The 20,199-nt window shown below is 42.8% G+C and overlaps 1 protein-coding gene across 1 annotated transcript in view; it reads right to left on the reverse strand.

Moving 5' to 3' along the window:
• The window catches only part of CPN1 (carboxypeptidase N subunit 1), an 81,146-nt gene that overhangs the window by 43,616 nt on the left and 17,331 nt on the right, over positions 1 to 20,199 (reverse strand). The window contains exons 3-4 of the mRNA XM_073685028.1: positions 12,350 to 12,505; positions 7,854 to 8,039 (exon numbers count right to left, since the gene is read on the reverse strand). Coding sequence (XP_073541129.1) covers positions 7,854 to 8,039; positions 12,350 to 12,505 — 342 coding nt within the window. The remainder of the gene's footprint in view (positions 1 to 7,853; positions 8,040 to 12,349; positions 12,506 to 20,199) is intronic.

Raw genomic sequence — 20,199 nt, forward strand, 5'->3', positions numbered from 1 at the left:
GTGCCCTCAACAGCGCAGTTACCGTGAAAGTCCACCTAACCACGGACACGTGGGCAAGAGCTTGTGGGCAGGGACGGTACATCTTGCTGACGGCACACTGTGTCATGTCCCCACGAGTTGAAACTCTACACTGCAGATGTTGGGAAGGATTTGTGAGCAGAAGAGAGCAGTTGTTGATACCAGCATCAACAAGGCCGTCGGTATTCAGTTCAGACTCCACACATAAGACCTCAGGAGTGGACATGGATGTCAGACATATGTACCCATCCCCCAAAACTTTGAGGACTCCACCAAGATGGTGAGCGGTGATGACGCCATAATTAGCGTCACCATCCCGCTTCTCTGTCTTCTGAAACGCTCTCCGCTCACAATCAAAGAGGATGCATTGCAGGCGGAGCACGATGAGATGGAGCAAGGAACCATACAGGAACCACACAGCCTCATCTCATCCCAATGTGGATTGGGTGACAATGAGGTAGAGGAGGAGAAGGAGGGAGAACAGGAGCTAGTTTCATGCCCTACAGATGGTACTACCTGCACAACTGTCATACCGTCTGTTCAGCATGGATGGCCTGAGGACAGAGAGGAGGAGGAGAGTATGGTCAGTCGTCCTCTTGATGAGGACACGGAAGTCTTGCCTGTTAGCAGTCTGGCACGCATGGCTGAGTTTATGTTACGCTGCCTTTCACATGACCCTCGCGTTCTCAAAATTTTGGGTGACAGTCATTACTGGTTGGTGACACTTCTAGACCCTCTCTACAAGGAGAACTTTATATCTCTTATTCCTGAGGTGAACAGGTCTACAAAAATGGGGCGGTACCAGAAGGCCCTTGTTGCGGAACTATTAAAAAAATTCCCATCTGAAAACGCTAGCGGCAGAGATCACAGTTCGTTGGACAACCAAGGAGTACAGGTGAGAGAGACACAACTTCAATCCAGCAGAGGCAGGGGAACACTGTCAAAGTTCTGGGAGAATTTTCTCAGCCCCTCCCATCACACAGGCCCTGAGGCGGGGGGTACTCTCACAAGGAGTGCAAAGTTTGGGAAGATGCTGAGGGAGTACCTTGCCAACCGTACCAACGTCCTCCGTGATTTCTCTGTGCCTTATAATTATTGGGTATCCAAGCTGGATACGTGGAATGAACTGGCTCTCTACGCCTTGAAGGTCCTGACCTGCCCTGCCGTTAGTGTTTTATCAGAGCGGGTTTTTAGTGCCGCTGGTGGAATTATAACTGACAAACGCATCCGCCTGTCAACTGAAAATGCTGACAGGCTGACTCTTATAAAAATGAACAAGGGCTGGATTGGGCCAGACTTCTCAACATCACCGAATGATAGCAGCGTAACAAACTCAAATCCAGTGTCTTTTTTTGGGAGGTGTATTCCCATACACCTCTTCACACGCACACATGGTTATACGCTTCCTGATTTTGGCTATTTGCTTTTGTCCTCCTCCTTCTCCTCATCCTCATCCTCCACCACCATATCACCAGGGTGACCGTGGTCCATGATGCAACACCCACATAATTTTTTTAAAGTGTGTTTATGATGCCCGTAAAAAATTTTTTTTAGACAGTATGTTCATGTATACCCCCAGGGGTAAATGTTTGTCAGCCCATACACTAAGTACATGGGCATTCCAAGTATAGGAGACCCGCTCCTTTCTAATGGGAAAATTTTTTATGAGGCCCTCCTCCACATCTCTTCCAAGGGGCATTGGAATGCCTCCAAATTTCTGGCAACCCTTGCATTCACTGCATAGGCCAACACTGTGGGAGACCCACTTCCTAATAATGGGAACATTGTTTTCAGGAGGCCCTCTGACCTCCACGTCTCTTCCAAGAGGCATTGGAGTGCCTCCAATTTTTTGCCAATTCTGGCATTCACTGCATAGGCCAACACTGTGGGAGACCCACTTCCTAATAATGGGAACATTGTTTTCAGGAGGCCCTCTGACCTCCACGTCTCTTCCAAGGGGCATTGGAGTGCCTCCAAATTTTTGGCAACCCTTGCATTCACTGCATAGGCAAACACAATGGGAGACCTACTTCCTAATAATGGGAACATTGTTTTCAGGAGGCCCTCCTCTAAGTCTCTTCAAAGGGGTATTTGGGGTGAGTCCAAATTTTCAAAGTGGTATTGGGGTGCGTCCAAAGTTTGGGCAGCCCTGCCACTCACTGCATACGCAATAACATTATAGGAGACATACTCTTTAGTAATGGGAACAATAAAACATAGCCGGCTGATGGCTCTCTAAGAATAGTGAGGGCCGACTGCTGGTCCTTTAAGAATAGTAAAGGCCGCGTGATGGCCCTATAAAAATAGGCTTTGTGACTTTCAGAGTCCCTCCTTGATAAATGAAACACGATGTGTCTGATGATATCTCACACACCACATGGCCAGATAAGGTTGTAAAATGTTAAAATTACATTTCCTGGTGAATGCATTTGTCACGGTTGAAAGCAATGCAAAAGTGCAAAAACGCATCAAATACGGTAAGTCTGAACATAGCCCAAGGTGTGGAGGAGTATTTTTGGTTTTGGCTATTTATTTTGCCTTATATACAAGTCATTACCCTGTAAAGGATGTTCCTTAACATATTTCCCAGGAAAATCCATATTGGTTTCGCTATTGTATGTTTTATTGTGAGTCCGTAAAAGTGGCGCAATACCTCTGACAACGTTGTTGACAGAAGTGACCTGGGAGTCAGAAATGCTTCCAAGGGTCGTCCCCATGCTGTTCCCATGTCATTTGAGCACTGTTCCCATCGATTTGGGCAATTTTTAGGCCCTGTGCAGACAGCCGGGGGGAGCCACCTGAAAAATGCTCGAGTTTCCTATAGACTTACATTGGGCTCGTTACTTGGGTCGAGCACCCGAGTATTCCAATGTGCTCGACCCGAGCATCGAGCACCCGAGCATTTTAGTGCTCGCCCATCACTACTAATCACTACTCATACAATATAGTTGCTTTATTCATAGTCCACTATTCAGACAGCTTAGTTTAAAGGGAACCTGTCACCAGGTTAAAGGGCCAGCACTTGTACACCGTAATATACATCATTCTAGAATGCTGTGTATATGTCCCAAATGAGCACTCCATAAAACAAAAAATAGCTTTTATAATACTCACCTACGGGGAGGTCCGGTCCAATGGGAGTCGCTGGTCTTAGTCCGGCGCCTCCTTTCTTCTTACAATCGTCGTCCTCCTTCCCTGCTTCGTGTGGATAACGTGTCCTATGTCACCACACAGTGTCCTCGGCATCACGCTCCTGCGCAGGCGCATTTCTCTGCCCTGCTGAGGGTAGAGTATTGTAGTGTGCATGCGCCGATGTGCTTCCACCTTTCCCCACCCATGCACATTACTGTACTTTGCTCTGCCCTTGGCAGGGCAGAGAGAAATATGCCTGCGCAGGAGTGTGAAGCCAAGGACACTATGTGGATGACGTAGGACGCGTCTGTTATGAATCGTGGTTCTGTGCTCCCACCTGGGAATGGAGTAGGTCCGGTGGTGAATGGTGCTATGGTGCTAGGATTAGTCTTGCTATCTTTTCAGGGGCCTTCTCATTTTCTCTTCTTGAGTCCTATCTAAGATGTTTTTGCTCTCATACTCCGCATGATTGGGGATCATACTTAGCTTTGGCAGAGTTAGCCCTAAACAATAAACACCACAAGGGTTTGGGGATGACTCCCTTCTTCTGTAATTTAGCATTCCATCCTTGGTCCTCTTGTTTTGAGGGAGGGGACGATGTCCTTCTGGCGGTCTCTGATACTATCCACTGCCTCCAGAAGGTTTTGTGGGAAGCTCGTATCTATCTCAAGAAAGCACGGGAGAGAATGAAGAGGCAGGCAAATAAGCGTCGTCAGCAAAACTTGCAAACTCAAAGTGGGGGGCAGAGTTTGGGTGTCTACTAAGAATCTCAAGATTAAGGTAACTTCTCCTAAGCTCACACCCAGGTTTATAGACCCATTTCCCATCATCGAGGTTGCCAATGAAGTGGCTTTTCGGGTAGGTCTGCCTTCCTCTATGCGAGTTCCTAATGTTTTTCACAAGTCATTATTAAAGAAGGTGGTTATTCTGCTTGTGACCCAGGATCCTCCTCTTCTGGTTGAAAATACTGAAGAATTTGAGATAGAAAGTATTGTGGACTCTTGTAGAGTTCGGAACTCCATTCAGTATTTGATTAATTGGAAGGGGTACGGTCCTAAGGAGAGTTCCTGGGTCTCGAGAGGTAATATACATGGCAATCGTCTTATCGCTGAGTTACATAAGAGGTTTCCAGACAAGGTGGGTGGTGAGAGCCCGGAGGTCTGAAAGGGGTACTGTTACGAATCGTGGTTCTGTGCTCTCACCTGGGAATGGAGTAGATCTGGTGCTAAGGTACTCCGGTCGCAAGCGCCGCCATTGTCCTGACCCTGGAGACGGAGTTGCTATGCATGCAGGGAAACTGTCCCATTCTTGTGGAGCGTCGCGTTCTGGTGTTGTGGGATGTGTGAGAACGCATGGCACTGCTTTGTCTGGTACTAAGCAGTGGTGGGATGTTGTCCAGTCTGCTGTTGAAGCTAGCAGGGAGTGGTTGTCTGGGGATGATTGGGAGGTAGTCAACACCTTATCATTAGGCGGGCTATATAATCCTGCTCCTTGCTCAGTCCTTTGCTGTTTATTGAAGTTCCCTATGTGCTTAGTGGTGAGTGGTGCTAGGATTAGTCTTTCTAACTTTTCAGAGATTTTCTCATTTTCTCTTCTGGTTACAATTCCTGGGGTTCTTGCAGAGATACTCACCTGGTTCTTGACTAGGCACCAGTCACATCACCAGACACCATGTGTCCGGCGACAGTGGGCCTAGGAAGGGCTCTGCCAAAGTCCCCCTTCCATTTATTGCAAGCTGGGTGAAGAGTATTCCCGGCCCTCAAGTGCTCTGTGGCGGCTTCTTTGCTGGTTTGGTGTCAGTATTGCTGGGTCCCTCTGCACAGCGCATAACAGCGTCATCCACACGAAGAAAGAAGGAGGAGGTGATCATAAGATCATAAGAAAAGAGGAGGCACCGGACCAAGACCAGCGACGCCCATTGGACTGGACCACCTCGTCTGTGGGTAATATAAAAGCTATTTTTTGTTTTATGCAGAGCGCATTGGGGACATAAATACAGCATTCTAGAATGATGTAACACAGGTTTCACAGGTGCTGCCCTGCTTTATATGGGGAAAACTTGGTAACAGGTTCCCTTTAATCTTTGAAATATAGTGAGCAGGTCAACCATAGCCCCATATGTGCCTAGTAGTATCACACACTACACAATAGGAGTACATTAAGGTCAATCCCCAAACCATATGTGCCTAAAACCCCAAATAACTCCAAACCAGATGTCAAAAATGATCAATCACTATACTTAGAAAAGCAGATGGTGGCGCTCTTGCTATTGACTTCTAAGTAAGTTTTGCAAAATATCAGCCTATGAGTGATTGATTCAAAGCCCATAAACAAGATCATACAGTTGCAATCAAAACTATTCAAATTCCATTGCAAATGAGGTATATTAGCAAAATTTACAAACTTTATGCTGTTTGCAATAAACCAATGAAAAACAGTAAATACTTGAACACAAATAATATAACAAGTGGTTTCTCCAAAATCATCACAAAATGCTACTGCAGTCTTAGACATTTTCAACCCTTTAATAACAAGCATCTTAAGTACTTAGTAGAACCCCTCTGGCTGTTATGACTTGCTGCAGACGTGATGCATAGCCAGACATCAGCTTCCGGCAGCGTTCCTGAAGAATCTTGGAACATTTCTTATGTGCAAAAGTTTCCTATTGCATTTAAAATCCCCAAAAATAAATTACAAGGGAAAGTTGCTGTTATATCAGCCATAGACTGACTTGACTCCTAAAGATGAGTTTTTTCAGTCACGTGTAAGGAGATGGACATACTGCCCACGTTCCCCCTTGGAGAACAAGTGTAATGTTATATTGTGTAATGTGAATTGTGCAATGCACTAATGATGTTAGTATAGTGTGCTGCCCAATGGTAGGGAGAGTTATAGTTAAAGATTGGGACTAGCCCAAAGTGGGAGCGGCTAAGCTGAAGGGACAGAGACCGTTTCCTGTCAGAACGTCAGATAGGGCCCAGTGTGCGTAGAAATCAGACCTAAAGTCTGATCTGAGTACTGACGCATGACGTGGGTGTCCCTAACGTGAGAGAAGACCCTGACAGGCGATAGCGAGATCCTAGTGGAAGAAAGGAGAGAAGTGACCGAAAAACAGTGATCAATCGGAGGCGGGTCCCTGGAGAGGACACCTAGTAGTACGGCCCAGAGTTTATAAATCCAAGAGGTAATAGGCCAAGATGGGACAGAGTACCTGAGACGCAGAGAGAGCTCCAGTCTGGATTCCACAGCGTAAGGGACAGAGAAGATAAGTTTCGGCCATACTGGCAATATAGTCCCAAGAGGGTAAACAAGACGAGGAAACGCGGGTTGAGAATAGGAATCTTGCGAACTAGACTGTAATACTGAGCTGGGCTGTGGTGAAGTAGAGAGGAAATTGTGAAGGTAACAAGCGAGTAAAGAGGAAGGAATTGAAACTGTGTGTGGAAAATGCGCCGTATTGTGAAGGAAACGTTCATCAAGTTATGCACCCGCTATCTACTGTATATAATCACCAACAAGGTGTTGTTTAGTAAAAAGTTTATTTTTGACTGGTGGTCTCCCTCATTGAATTGTTAAACATCTGGTCCTGGGGAACCAAAGTCATCGGTTGTGTGCAGCCTGCAAGGGTGTAGCTCCCCCATAGGACAAGTCCACACACCCAGCCAGGACCCCCATCTCAATGTAACGTGCCGGGGCACAAGAGATGAGTACCTTGCCCATGGCTACTGCCCCGCGCCACGTTACACATGCTCTGTAATCTGTGCAAAAGTCACTGTGAAAAGGGAGGGAGGTGAGCTGTTACCATTGCATATTGTGAAGGGTGGGTCCTGTGTTATCTACTGTATACAGAGGTGTTATCATTCATTGTACAGGAGGAGGAGGTGAGCTGTAACATCATCTATTGATCATCTATTGTGAATGGTGAATCCTGTGTTGTCTACTGTATATAGAGGTGCTATCAGTCATTGTTCAGGAGGAGGAGGAGGTGAGCTGTGACATCACTTATTGTGAATGGTGGATCCTGTGTTAGCTACTGTATATATATATATATATATATATATATATATATATATATATATATATTTTACTGTCTTTGTACAGGAGGGGGAGATGAGCTGTGACATAATTTATAGTGAATGGTGGATCCTGTGTTATCTACTGTATATAGAGATGCTATCAGTCATTGTACAGGAGGAGGAGGTGAACTGTGACATCACTAATTGCCATTGGTGGATTATGTGTAATCTACTGTAAAGGTGTTATCTGTTGTGTAATGATAATGGGATGACTGCTGTAAAAATGTTCTGTACAGAACAGGAAGTATCAGCCTAATATTTGGCTTACTAAAATGGAAATAGCAATGAGGAAAATTAAAAAGAATTATCAAGATTTTTTAAATATATATTTAACATAAAAACTTGAGTTAAACAATAAGTGATTTTCTAATGACACTTTCTCTGTAATCCAAAGTGGACAAGCACTTTAAAATACAATAACCTATTTAAAGCTTTTTATTGTAAGCCTCTTAACCCTCTATCAGGGCTGACGCTGTAAGTTTGGACTTTTTTTTAAACATCTTAATATTAGTTGACTGCAGCTCCTGTTGGTATTTAGAGGGGATAATTATGTGCATGTGCTTTTAGCAGGGCCTCATGTCATCCAGATGCTTCTAGAACATTTGTGAATAGCATTGGATTAATTACCGATCTGAACAGCTTGTCATCAGGGGTAGCTGTATAGCTCGTCATGCGGCGGTAACCTCTGTTCCGAATGTCCTTGGTTTTATCAAATGGATAGTTTGCCACAACAGCTCCTCCGTGCAGATTCGCTGAAAGCACAAAATTGATCTCATCCATCCAAAAGATCAGGGCTTGTGTCTCTGGTTCCACCTGGAAAAAATAGATATCAATTAATAACCATGACAGGAGGACCGATACACAAATAGGTGATAACAGCTATTTTGGTGGGAGGGCCGACTGCTGGGACCCCCATCGATCTTCAGATTGTGAGACTACTATTGGAATTGACTGCATTCTGTCACTCGATTCATAGTCTATGGGACTTGTGAAGATAGCCAACAACTTGACTATCTCCATCAGTCCCATACACTGTGAATGGACCGGCATTGCAACTCCACTACTCCGTTCTAAAAAGGGACATGAGAGCCTCAGTGTGGTGACCCTGACTGACTTAGCAGTCATCACCTATCTTATGGAAGGGTAATAACTAATAATTATATCCCTTTATAACAGGTTCCTATTGCTTATTACATTACATGTACGGGATTGATCTAATGAATTTCTTCATTTGCAGTTAAAGTGTTAGGTTCAGCATTTAAAGTTGTCACCTTTCCAAAGGATATGTGGGGGGATTATTCGCATCAGTGGCAGTTTTGCTGTTGAGACCCCCACTGATCTCTGCATGTGATGTACTCAGCTATCTCTGTCTTTTGAATCGGTGGGGATCCCAATGTTCAAATGTAAGGGTGTGGACTTTATTGCCCGGTTCCTCTCTTTGAAGACAGCAATCGCTTAGTGTGTATAGTGTCATGCGTTTTCATACATGTATTATGTCATGTGAATTGCCATGTACTGTATTATGGTAATGTGCAGTATTTAAGTAATGTGAAGAGTTAACATACAATGTGAGTAGTGTATAATGCAGCAGAATGTGCATAGGGTAAGCATAGGACTGCATAGATTAAGATAGACTAGGACATAAGATAAGAGTAGGCTTAGTACACACTGTTATAGGATAGTAACTGTAGTTAGCTCAAGTTACAGGTATAAGACACAGTTAATGATTGGGACGAGACCACAGTGGATGTGGACTAGTGTTAGTAAACAGGAGACACTTCCTGGTAGTGACAAGGCCAGTTCAAGAACAGTGGGCTGCTAGGGCCAGTCGTTCAAAGCAGTGGGAAGCCATACTGGAATCCCGAGCGGATGCTCCTGTCACGTCTGGAGCCCAAGGTCTGGCATAGGGGCTGCAGGGGCACAACGTGTTCTCTGGCATACAGTGAAAGATGGACGGGGACCCGTTTGATGGAAGGTAGTGGATCCCAGATGCACTGCTGAAGTGGACAGGAAATTCTTGAGACTGAAGGAGTCAGTGGACTTAGGGATAGTCAGGGCTGAAGATGTGTTGTACTAAGGAACTAAGAAATATGAAGTGTTGTGCCCTATCTCACTTATTACTACCTGATGAACTTGAACTGACCAGTAAACGTTTGCTTGTTACAATGAACGTGGTGTCCCCTGGATCGTGTGCGGCGGCTCCTGAGGACAGAGGCCCGGAGACAGCGGAGGTCTACGGTCTACAAGTGAGTGTGATGCACCCCACACCCTACAGCACTCTGGGACACTGTTTTCCTGTAAAGTGCCAGAGCGTAACCGGACAGCAGCTTGGTCATGACTACCGCTCTTGACAACTTTACACAAACCCCCATAGATTCGTAAGTCATTACCTATCCTGTGAATAAGTGATAACTGTAAATGTTGGTAACAACTAATACTTCTATCTTCATAATTCTGCATGGTGCAAAACTACCAGCTGGCAGAAAGCTGCAGACTCGTGGCCACGCGTCTAGATCAACCAGTAGGGTGAACATGGCCTTAAAGACTTAGGCTTCATTCAGACATCATCATCAAAAAAAACAGATCAATTTCGGATCAGATTTTCATCAGTGTTAGATTGGTGTTTAACTTTTTATCATCAGAGTTTCATCAGTGATTTTCTCATATGATAAAGAAAAAATTGCAAAACTTCTTCTACCAATTACAATGTTAAAAATTGACAGCACACAGATGATATTTGTGTGCTATACACGCTTTTCACGGGTCCAGAGACTTGCATTGGCAAGTTTAATCAAAAAACTGACACGTCTCCATTTTCTTCTGTGGACCGCTCGATTTCTAAAAACTACGGAAAGGTGAACAACCCCAAAAACTATAATGGGTACATGTTCCAACTGTGAAAAACATAATTAGAATTCATATGTGTAAAAAGACAAATATTTTTCGTTTAATCACTTGCTTTTTCCTCTGAAGCAATGTCATTTTGCCAAATCCCTCTCACTAAACTGTTAAGATAATGACTGGTACATTTGGCAAGCAGCAACTAAATAAACTGATTTATTAAGTACAAAGGCAGATAAAGTCATCCAGTCAGCAGATCAACTGTCTAAATTCTTACCATAATAACAAAGGGATGAAAATATTGGAACGACACAATTTAGTCTTTGCTAAAGAGTTGACGGTGGGACGGGGTGAGGTTGGGGTTGTATAAGTTTAGAAAAAGGAGTTTTTCAGGGGGTGCTATTTAGGGAAAACATATTCTTCAGATCTCAAAAACCTCTCTGATTCCAAAAGTTTCTGCTGACAGATTTGTTATTCTTATTATGTGACAGTAGTTATTAAGGTGGCTGTGCAGTTCTGAGATGCTCCTTACCTCTTCCATCCCTTATTAAAATGGTATTTTAGTTATAGCAAATACATTAATTTTTTTTCCATAAGATGAGTTATTAAATTTTCATATACTGTACATTCTGTATCAATTCCTGCTTGCTGTCATTCAAAGGAAACTTTTACTGTTCACTTCAGTTGGATACAAAGTTGTACACTCATTACAAGACACAAAACCACACTGTAACTGTATGAGCCGTACCAATGTGTCCATCATGTGAAAAGAACAGGTATTAATCCACTGGAAGTAAAGAAAGACGGTTTCTATAGTATGGCTGAAAGCAGAGATCTTAAAAACCATGAGGAATTAATATAGAAAGTATACTAGAAACTTGTCTAACTTTTCTTTATGTATAATTAATCTGTATTTGCTGAAAACATGTGGAATGTATTAGGCCAAGGTCGTATAGCAACTTCAAGTCAAATGACTGAAAAAACTGCACAATTTGACTTTGTGACTTTGTGTCACGGGTGTGTCAGGTGTGACAGACAGTCGCTCTGGAGCCGGCTGTAGAAGGTCACTGCACTTGGCATTGCAGACGCCTTCTTGATTACCTCATCTCTGTAGTATAGTTTTAACCTTCTTCCTTTAGGACCCAGCAGCGATCTTCACCTTCTGCTGCTGATTGATACACCCTTGCTGGGTAGTTAAATAGTCTCATTTTCTCCAGAGGGTCGCCGGTGATAGTTCTATGCACCTCTGTGTAGGCTTGGAGCACTGGCAGTCGACTAGTTTCTTCTCTGGTGCCCTTGGAGGACAGCTGGCATTATTTCTCTGGTGTCTGCTCAAGCTAAGTGTACCCCCTTTGTTTGTCTACCTTGTTGTCTTTAGTTTGTAGTGGGGCCTGACCTGTGCTCACCCTGTCCCCTCCCTATCTTGGGCCAAGCTCTAGGGACATTCAGGGCTTAGGTTCCTGCTCGGTGATAGGTGTGGAACCTATATAGGGAAGATAGGGTAGGCAGGGTGATATTAGATCTGCCTAGGGGGTCTCCACTCCCCCTTTCCCTAGTGTTTGGGCTTCCTCCCCCTCTTCCCTTCGTGTTGCACTTAGTCTTTCCCATACCTTGCGTGACATTTTGACTTAGCGCTGTGCGACTCTTTTATAAATGGAATTTTGCTGTAAAAAGTCAACAAACTTGCTAATAGATTGCAAGCAAATCAAATGTGGCCTACAATGTGGTCTATGCAGCATGTGACCAGATATCCAGATGGTGTTTTCAGTGGCAGCTGCACTTTTGGCACCTCTTGTGATTAAGTGACCTGGTCTCCGGCAATGTCATGACATCACAGAGATCTAGTAATTACAAGAGCTGTAACGGATGCCGCCCACAGAAGTTCACACTGCCCAGGTCCGACTCCCATGGAGTATCGATGTGGATGAGATACTAGGATCATTTTGCTTGACACTACATGTGATCAAAGTCTTTGTGTAGACCTAGCCTAATATTAGAGTCTTCCTATCAGATTAGGCCTCTTACAGGTCTGAAATATCGGCACTTATTGAGATTGGAACCTGAGCACCATAAAAGAAAATGAAATGATACTCATAAGTCTCATTTAATTTTCTTTTGTAGCGCTGAGGTTCCAACCTCAATAAGTCTGGACCACGAGTTCCTTTCCTCAAGCACACAATTCTTTCAAAAGGACAGTGTGGCGGTCTTTCTCCTTCTGATCTGATATATCGGCACCACCTGTAGTTACGCCCAATCTAAGCATGTATGAAATACAAACCTACCTGTTCCTTCCAATTGTCCGGAAGTGGTAAGTGGTCACAAGGTCCTCCATGTTTTTCATTGTAAGCGAAGACCATATTTAGATCAGGAAAATTTCGGTTCAGATCTACATCATTGAAGTTATTTCTCCCAGTTAGATATCCATTAGTGTCTGGCCCCTGTGAAGAAGACAGTTGTTTAATAGATGGTATGAAATATTTTTTGATGGGTATAAGGGTTTTTTATATTCACTCCTCTACATTGATATTGCAAAACCAAGAAGGATAAGTTGTGTAATGATAGAAATCAGACGACTGATAGTGTGAGCAGCCTGCGTGGCATAAACGTTTTACCATGGCCTGCAGCATCTCCGGACTTGTCTCGCATCAAGCACATCCAGGACGTCAATGTTCGCCAATTGCAAAGGGAGCTGCCAGCAGCCGATGTTGATGATTTGGCAGAACATTCCTCAGACAACCATTTATAACCTCACTTAAAGCAGCCAAGGCGTGTCAGTGCGGGGAATTCTGCATGTGATGCTTATAACTCCATACTGAATAAATCAAGATGTTTTGAAATTCAGTTTCCATTTTTTCATCATTTGCATATGATTAACACGTCTGTGGATTCCATAATTCCACAACTTTTCCTTCTTGGTGTTGCAATTTCAATGTTGCAGATTGAGGTTTTGTTCAATTTTTTTAAAAAACAATTATTATCTGATATCTCAACATCTGTCGATTTGAACAAGTGCAAGACATAAAAAGAACAGGAAGACACAAGGAAGCAGTGACATAAGGAGTTAAGTGATGCTTCTATATATAGAATTGCAGAGATCCTTCTCATCAGGGGAGAAAACGCCTCCCGTCATCAAGAAAGAATAAGAAGCCTCAAACTTGTTTACAGTATGCCTGTAGTAAAATGTCCTATTTAGGCCAGAATAAGAATTTTAGTGTTTTCAAGCATTTTTGGCATTTGTGAGGATTTTTTTTCCAAAAACACTCCATGTTCTACCTCTACCAAAACAAAGAGAGGAAGGGGATTTATAACAAAATTAATGGAGGCCCCATAATGGTGAAGCATTTAGCAAAAAAGAAAAAGGCAGTTACTCTTGCATTAGTTTTCTATACTGTACATGTCAATTTTCCAAAATGTCCGAGGTGCGCTCAGAAAAAGGGGAGACTTCCCAAAAAAAGTTTGCAAATGTCCTGTGCACCTCCTGAGACCTTCCAAAAAGCATTACTTCTGGAAGGTTTCTTGTGAATAACTCTTGGATCTTGCCATGTCATAAGATGGAGCCATGGAATCCAATTGCATATTCAGAAGGCAGAAAAATGGACGTGGAAGAGGTGTATAGTTAGGGGCAAGGACTTTTAGCAACACACTTCGTGCGCCACTCACCGACCTCCCGGAATGCCAACTCAAGTTGGCAAGTATGCTTTGCATGAAACAGAGAAGGAAATTAGACCAAACAGAACTGGGCCCAGTGTACCAAAGGGCCCCTTCATGTTCTATCCCTATAGTACGTAGTTGCTCTAGGTGATACTGTTTAGATGGTATTTTTTTAACTATAGACCCAAATGTTAACAAAAACGACAAGAATGTTGTCACAAGCCCAGAAACAGAGAGAAACAAGCCATCCAATTATAAAGAATTTTCGATACTCCTATCTGGTCTCATTAATGCTACATTAACCGAATGCAACCAATTTTCACTTTTGCTTTTCATTTTTCCTCCAAGAACCCAAACTTTTATATTTTTATGTAGTCATAGCTGTATGAGGGCTTTATTTTTTCCATGGCAAATTCATTACCATTCACTTCATCAAATAATGTACGGATGAAAAAAAAAGTGAGGTTATAAAGAAACAAAATTCCACCGTTGTTTTGGGTTTTATTTTCACATTGTTCATTATGCGGTAAATATTACCTGCCAGCATTCTTCAGGTTGGTGCAATTTCAGCGATGCATATGAATTTTTGTATATTATTTTAGTGGTTTAAAAAAAAATGGAACTTTGCAAATCACCTTAACTTTTTTTATTTTTATGTTCAATGGAGTTTTGTAACTGAGTTATTGCATGCTGAGTTATTGATACTATTTTGGGGTACATACAATGTTTTAATTGCATTTTATTGAATTTTTGTGGGGAAGTCCAGGGACCAAAAAGACAGAAGTTGTTGGTATTTCCATTATTTTTCTTTATGCTGTTTATCAAATGGGTGAAATAATTTTGTATTTCCATAGATGGGACTTCTACAGTTGCGGTAGCATCAAATATACAGATCTTTTTTTCTAATTTTAAACTGTGACTATTCACATTTTTATGTATTTTACATTTTTAAAAAATATTTTTTATTTTATACTTTATTTTTCAGTCCCCATAGAGGACTTGAAATTGTGATAGTTTGATTACTTGTACTACTGTATATACTACAATATTTTAGTATTGCAGTATATAGTACAAATCACTGTCTCCTATGAAGACCAGCTTGTGGTTCAGCTTCAGGTGGTAGCGACAGGGGCCATTGCAATGCTGGAAAGTCATGGGGGCCAATGGGCAACCCAACTGATGCACCACCAGGATGATGCGACTTAGATCAACAGCGGCATTTAAGGTGTTAAACAATGGCATTTGGAGCTAGCTCACGTTGCTGCTGTTGAAGGCAGATACTTGATGTATACCACAGATGGCACCTGTCCTGTGTGGAGCAGGCTCCACTCCTGAGCCCGCTCTACACATCCTGACTTGTTCAAAGACAGGTATACGGGGCGGACATATCATTTGTACAACCTGAGCAGTCGCACAGGGGCCCAAGAAGTAAGGGGGCCACTACCACCTCTAAAGCAGGTGGACTGTAAAGGGCCATTATACTGTCCTTGCACAGGGGCCCTTTTGTCCACCAGTGTAGATATATATATGTCATGGAGCATGAAAGGGTGTATATACATTGGTATAGCATTGTACTAGTAAGAGTAAAACATTTTTAGCTAATGTTTTCAGCCAATTTTCACTTTTTTTTCAATTTTTTTCAGTAGTTTTTTAATATCCATCTGATCATCTGATCAACTCATTAGGTTCTGCGTATGCCAAAACATAACACCTTAAAAAATGCAACTAATGTGCTGCTTATATTACAATTATTCTGTTTAAGTTAGGGTCAGACTGCCTGGATTATCAAATGTTGAATTTGATCATCCAAAAAGGATTTTATTGCACTTAGTTTTACAGTAAAATTCTGCGCTGGACTCTTTTTTGTCAAAATCCTAGCAAGTAATATATTCCATCCCATGGAAAACAATACGGCTGGAGCGAGGTTTCTGGTAGCAGAGAAACGCATTAGTACGTCTTCCGCCAATGGAATTTCCACATTAAATCCTAATACGTTCCTTATGCCGTGTGTATTAACACACAATTATACCATGTATGGCAGGATAGACATCTTTATTTTGAGACATTTTATTGCTATTCATAAACATGGAGTGGTTTATTCCATCGCTAAGACACTGGATTTGCTCTTTGTATTCTCGAAATGGAAACATGTCCTTATTCTCTGTAAATCTGTTGCGTGCAAGACGGAAAAAAAAATGGCAAGTGCTGGGAAGAAGGAGGAATATTAAAGGAATGCTTCAGGAAAAACGGACAGGCCACATTCATCAAGTGTCCTTGTTCCCCTTAGCGACCAATCAGAACTCAGCTTTCATTTCTGAAACTGCTCTGGGAAAAGGAAACCTGAGCTCTGATTCGTTGCTATGGGCAACAAAAAGAGTCTTACTGTTTTGATAAATGAGGCCTAGTCTATATCAAGCTATAACAGGGCCTGATGAGACAGTACATGACACATGGATTCTCTCATTGCCTCCTTTATGTCATGCCACCATGTGGGATGTTATAAGATGATATTGGTGAGGTTGTTTGCCCTGAGACCACTACTAATAACTAAAATGAAGAGGCTGAGACGCTACTCCGAATAGTATACCCCTTCATCCATCACCAGAATCTCCCATTCATTGCAATAAAATATAATCAAATTGTAGTCTAGGGGAGACTAAACCCACCATGTAAAATTAATTGATACGATATAAAAAATATGCATACAGATGTAGCATTGCTTATAGGGATATTCTCAGCTTTGGACGTTAACACGTATCCATGACGATCATGAGAACCGGAGGGGGGGTCCGATAGCGCTGCTTTAGGCTGGTTTTCCATAATAAATGGAGCAGCAGTGTGCATGATCGACCACCACTCCATTCAGCCAGGCGTCTTCAGAGCCCCGGTTCTCGGGATTTGTGGTGGTCTGCAGCGGTGGGTCCCCAGCAATTTGGGAAATTATCCCCTGTTTCCTGGATAGGGAATAACTTCCAAACTTGAGAATATTCCTTTAAACCAACACACAAGTTATCACTATGGAGCAAGTTAACAAAGTTTTTTTTCTGTTTTCAGTAAACTACTGTATTGTCCTTCAAGTTCAGTACATTTGCAGATGTAGATGAAAGCCGCTGATTTCAGTGATCGGCTGTAGTGCTGTCCCCATTGTGTCAGCGCTGCAGACAAACAGCATAGACTGAGGCATCGTTGGAGACTCAACACTAGATCTAGGGAAAATGTGTACAATGAAGTTTGTTCTTTTTACACTAAACTGCACCTGAGGACAATAGTTTACTGAAAACAAAAAAACCCTTTAACACTGTACACAACAAAAGCTATTGAATTTAGATAGTTAAAGGGGTTTTCCCACGAACAAAGTACAATTTAATTATTCGATCTTGGAATAAAAATAAGTTCCACAATTGGATGAGTTAAATAAAAATGTTCCTGTGCTGAGATAATCTTGGAAATGTGCCCCTGCTGTGTACTGTGTAATGGCTGTGTCTGACTGTGCTGGAACATGGTCTGATCATACCACAGCTCCTGGGCAGGGGGGGAAGGAAAAGAGATTATAGACATTACAGCTCAGGATCACAGCTGCTTCTTTTTGTGAGGCAAACATTTCACTGCCTATTTTTAAGCCATGTTTTATCTCAAAGAAAGAATCAGCAGTGATCTCACACTATAATGTCTGTATACTCTTTTCCTTCCTCCCCCTGCCCAGGAGCTGTTCCAGCACAGTGTTTTTTTTTTCACTTTTTCATTTTTACGAATCAATTTGTGAAGCACCTGGGGGTTCCAAGTGCTCACTATGCATCTAGATAGGTGCCTTGGGGGGTCTAGTTTCCAAAATGGGGTCACTTGTGGGGGAGCTCCAATGTTTGGGCACACAGGGGCTCTCCAAACGCAACATGGCGTCCGCTAACAATTTGAGCCGATTTTCCATTCAATTTGTTAGCGGACACCATGTCGCGTTTGGAGAGCCCGTGATGTGCCTAAACAGTGGAGCTCCCCCACAAGTGTCCCCATTTTGGAAACTATACCCCTCAAGGATTTTATTAAGGTGTATAGTGAACATTTTGAACCCAAAGGTACGGCACATTATTTGTTTACATTAGGTCATCATATTGAATAAGTTGTCATTATTCTTGAGCGCAAGTGCTCGCTACTTGAGTTTGCATCGGGTACTCAGGTATGCACCATGTACAGCGTGTGCTCGAGTGACATGCTCGAGTCCCTGCTCCGCATGTTTCACGGTTATTAGACAGCCAAAAAAAAACATGTGGGGATCGCTCGTACATGGCAGGCAATCCCCGTAAAGTTTTTTGGCCGCGAAGCATATGGGGCAGAGACTCGAGCATGTCACTCAAATACCCACGATACTCAATGCATACCAGAGCACCCGATGCAAACTCAAGTAGCGAGCACTTGCTCTCAACACTAGTCGCCATATCGTCATCTTTTTTTCTTACTTTTGAAAAAAATCCCAACCCCAGCCCTAACCCTAGCACAACCCTAGCCCCAGCACAACCCTAGCCCCAACACAACCCTAGCCCCAGCACAACCCTAGCCCGAAACCCAGCCCTAACCCTAGCCCAATCCTAACCCAAGAGTTTATTTTTGACGCCGTTCCTTGTGCGGTATTAGTGATTAGACGACTTTATTCTTCGGGTCGGTGTGATTACAGCAATGCCAGAATCATATGGGGTTTTTATGACTGACAGCTGTCACACACTAAAAGACGCATTTTTTGTAAAATCTAGTTTTTGCATCGCCATATTTTGAGAGCTATAATTTTTCCAGATTTTGGCAGACAGTCATGTGACGGCTCGTTTTTTGCGGGATGACTTGACGTTGTTATTGGTGCCATTTTCAGGCACGTGACATTTTTTGATCGCTTTCTATTCCGATTTTTGGGAGGCAGAATAAACAAAAACCAACAATTCAGGAATTGTTTTTTTTTTTTTTTTTTTAATTCTGTTCCGCGTGTGGTAAAATTGATGAGGTAGCTTTATTCTTCGGGTCAGTACGTTTACAGCGGTACCACATTTGTATCATTTTTCTATGTTTTGGCGCTTATACACAATAAAAGCTATTTTATAGAAAAAAATATTTTTTAGTATCGCTTTATTCTGAGAGCTATAACTTTTTTATTTTTCGGCTGATGGAGCTGTATGGCGGCTTGTTTTTTGCGGGACGAGATGACGTTTTCAGCGGTATCATTTTTATTTATATGCGTCTTTTTGATCGCGTGTTATTCCACTTTTTGTTTGGCGGTATGGTGATAAAGCATTGTTTTTTGCTTCGTTTTTTTTTTTTTTTTTTACCGTGTTCACTGAAGGGGTTAACTAGTGGGACAGTTTTATAGGTCAGGTTGTTCCGGACGCGGCGATACCAAATATGTGTACTTTTATTGTTTTTTTTTTATTTTTTTTATAATAATATTTATTGATGGGTACATTATATTTTTATTTTTGGTGTATTATTTTTTTTATTTTTTTATAATATTTTTGCACATTTTTTTTTTTTTTTTCCCCACTTTCACACAGTTTATACACTTTATTACTTTGTCCCACTCTGGGACTTTCACTTTTTTTTTTCTGATCGCCTGCATGGCACAGGAATGGAGCACCATCCCTATGCCATGAAGGCTGTCAGAAGTGCACAGTGTGAAGATTGCTTGGAGATGCACTGCGCATGTCCAAGCAATCTTCCTGCTCTCTGGTGACCCGGATGTTGTCATGACGACATCGGGTCGTCATGGCAACACCCGGGAAGCCTTTGCAGACTGCGCTGGAAGCCGGAAGAGGAGGTGAGTATCGCCGATCACCTCCCCTTGCCCCCGCAATGCCGCGATCGACTTCGATCGACTTCGATCGACTTCGATCGCAGCATCACGGGGGTTAATGTGCTGGGAGCGGTGCAGGACCGCTCCCTGCACATAGTACCGGGTGTCAGCTGTGACAATCAGCTGACACCCGGCGGCGATCGCGCCCGCACAGCCTGTGTGCGCGCGCGATCGCGATGACGTACTAATACGGGTCTGGCTCTTAAGTCCCAGGGCACAGACGCGTATTAGTACGTCAGATGTTATTAAGGGGTTAAGGATTGAGTTACACCTTTCTACATCAGGATCGAGAAACGTCGCAAATGCACGGTGGCTCAATGGTTAGTACTGCAGTCTTGCAGCACTGGGGTCCTGGGTTCAACTCCCACCAAGGACAACATTTGCAAGGAGTTTGTATGTTCTCCCTGTGTTTGCGTACTACAATACTAATAGGGAATTGAGATTGTGAGCCCCAATGGGGACAGTGATGATAATGTCTGTAAAGTGCTGTGGAATTAATGGCGCTATGTAAGTGAGTAAAATTAATAAATAAATGCTTTACGTCTCTTCATTTGATCTTGAGTGTTATCTTGGCTTATCCTCCATTCACATCTATAGCTGCATTACAAATTCTGTTTACTTGCCCTATGGTTGGCACTCCTTATTTCTGGAGGA

The sequence above is a fragment of the Phyllobates terribilis genome, unplaced genomic scaffold (genome assembly GCF_046119375.1).
Source record: "Phyllobates terribilis strain yellow unplaced genomic scaffold, ASM4611937v1 Scaffold_5__5_contigs__length_657084704, whole genome shotgun sequence".
In the NCBI taxonomy this organism is placed as follows: Eukaryota; Metazoa; Chordata; class Amphibia; order Anura; family Dendrobatidae; genus Phyllobates; species Phyllobates terribilis.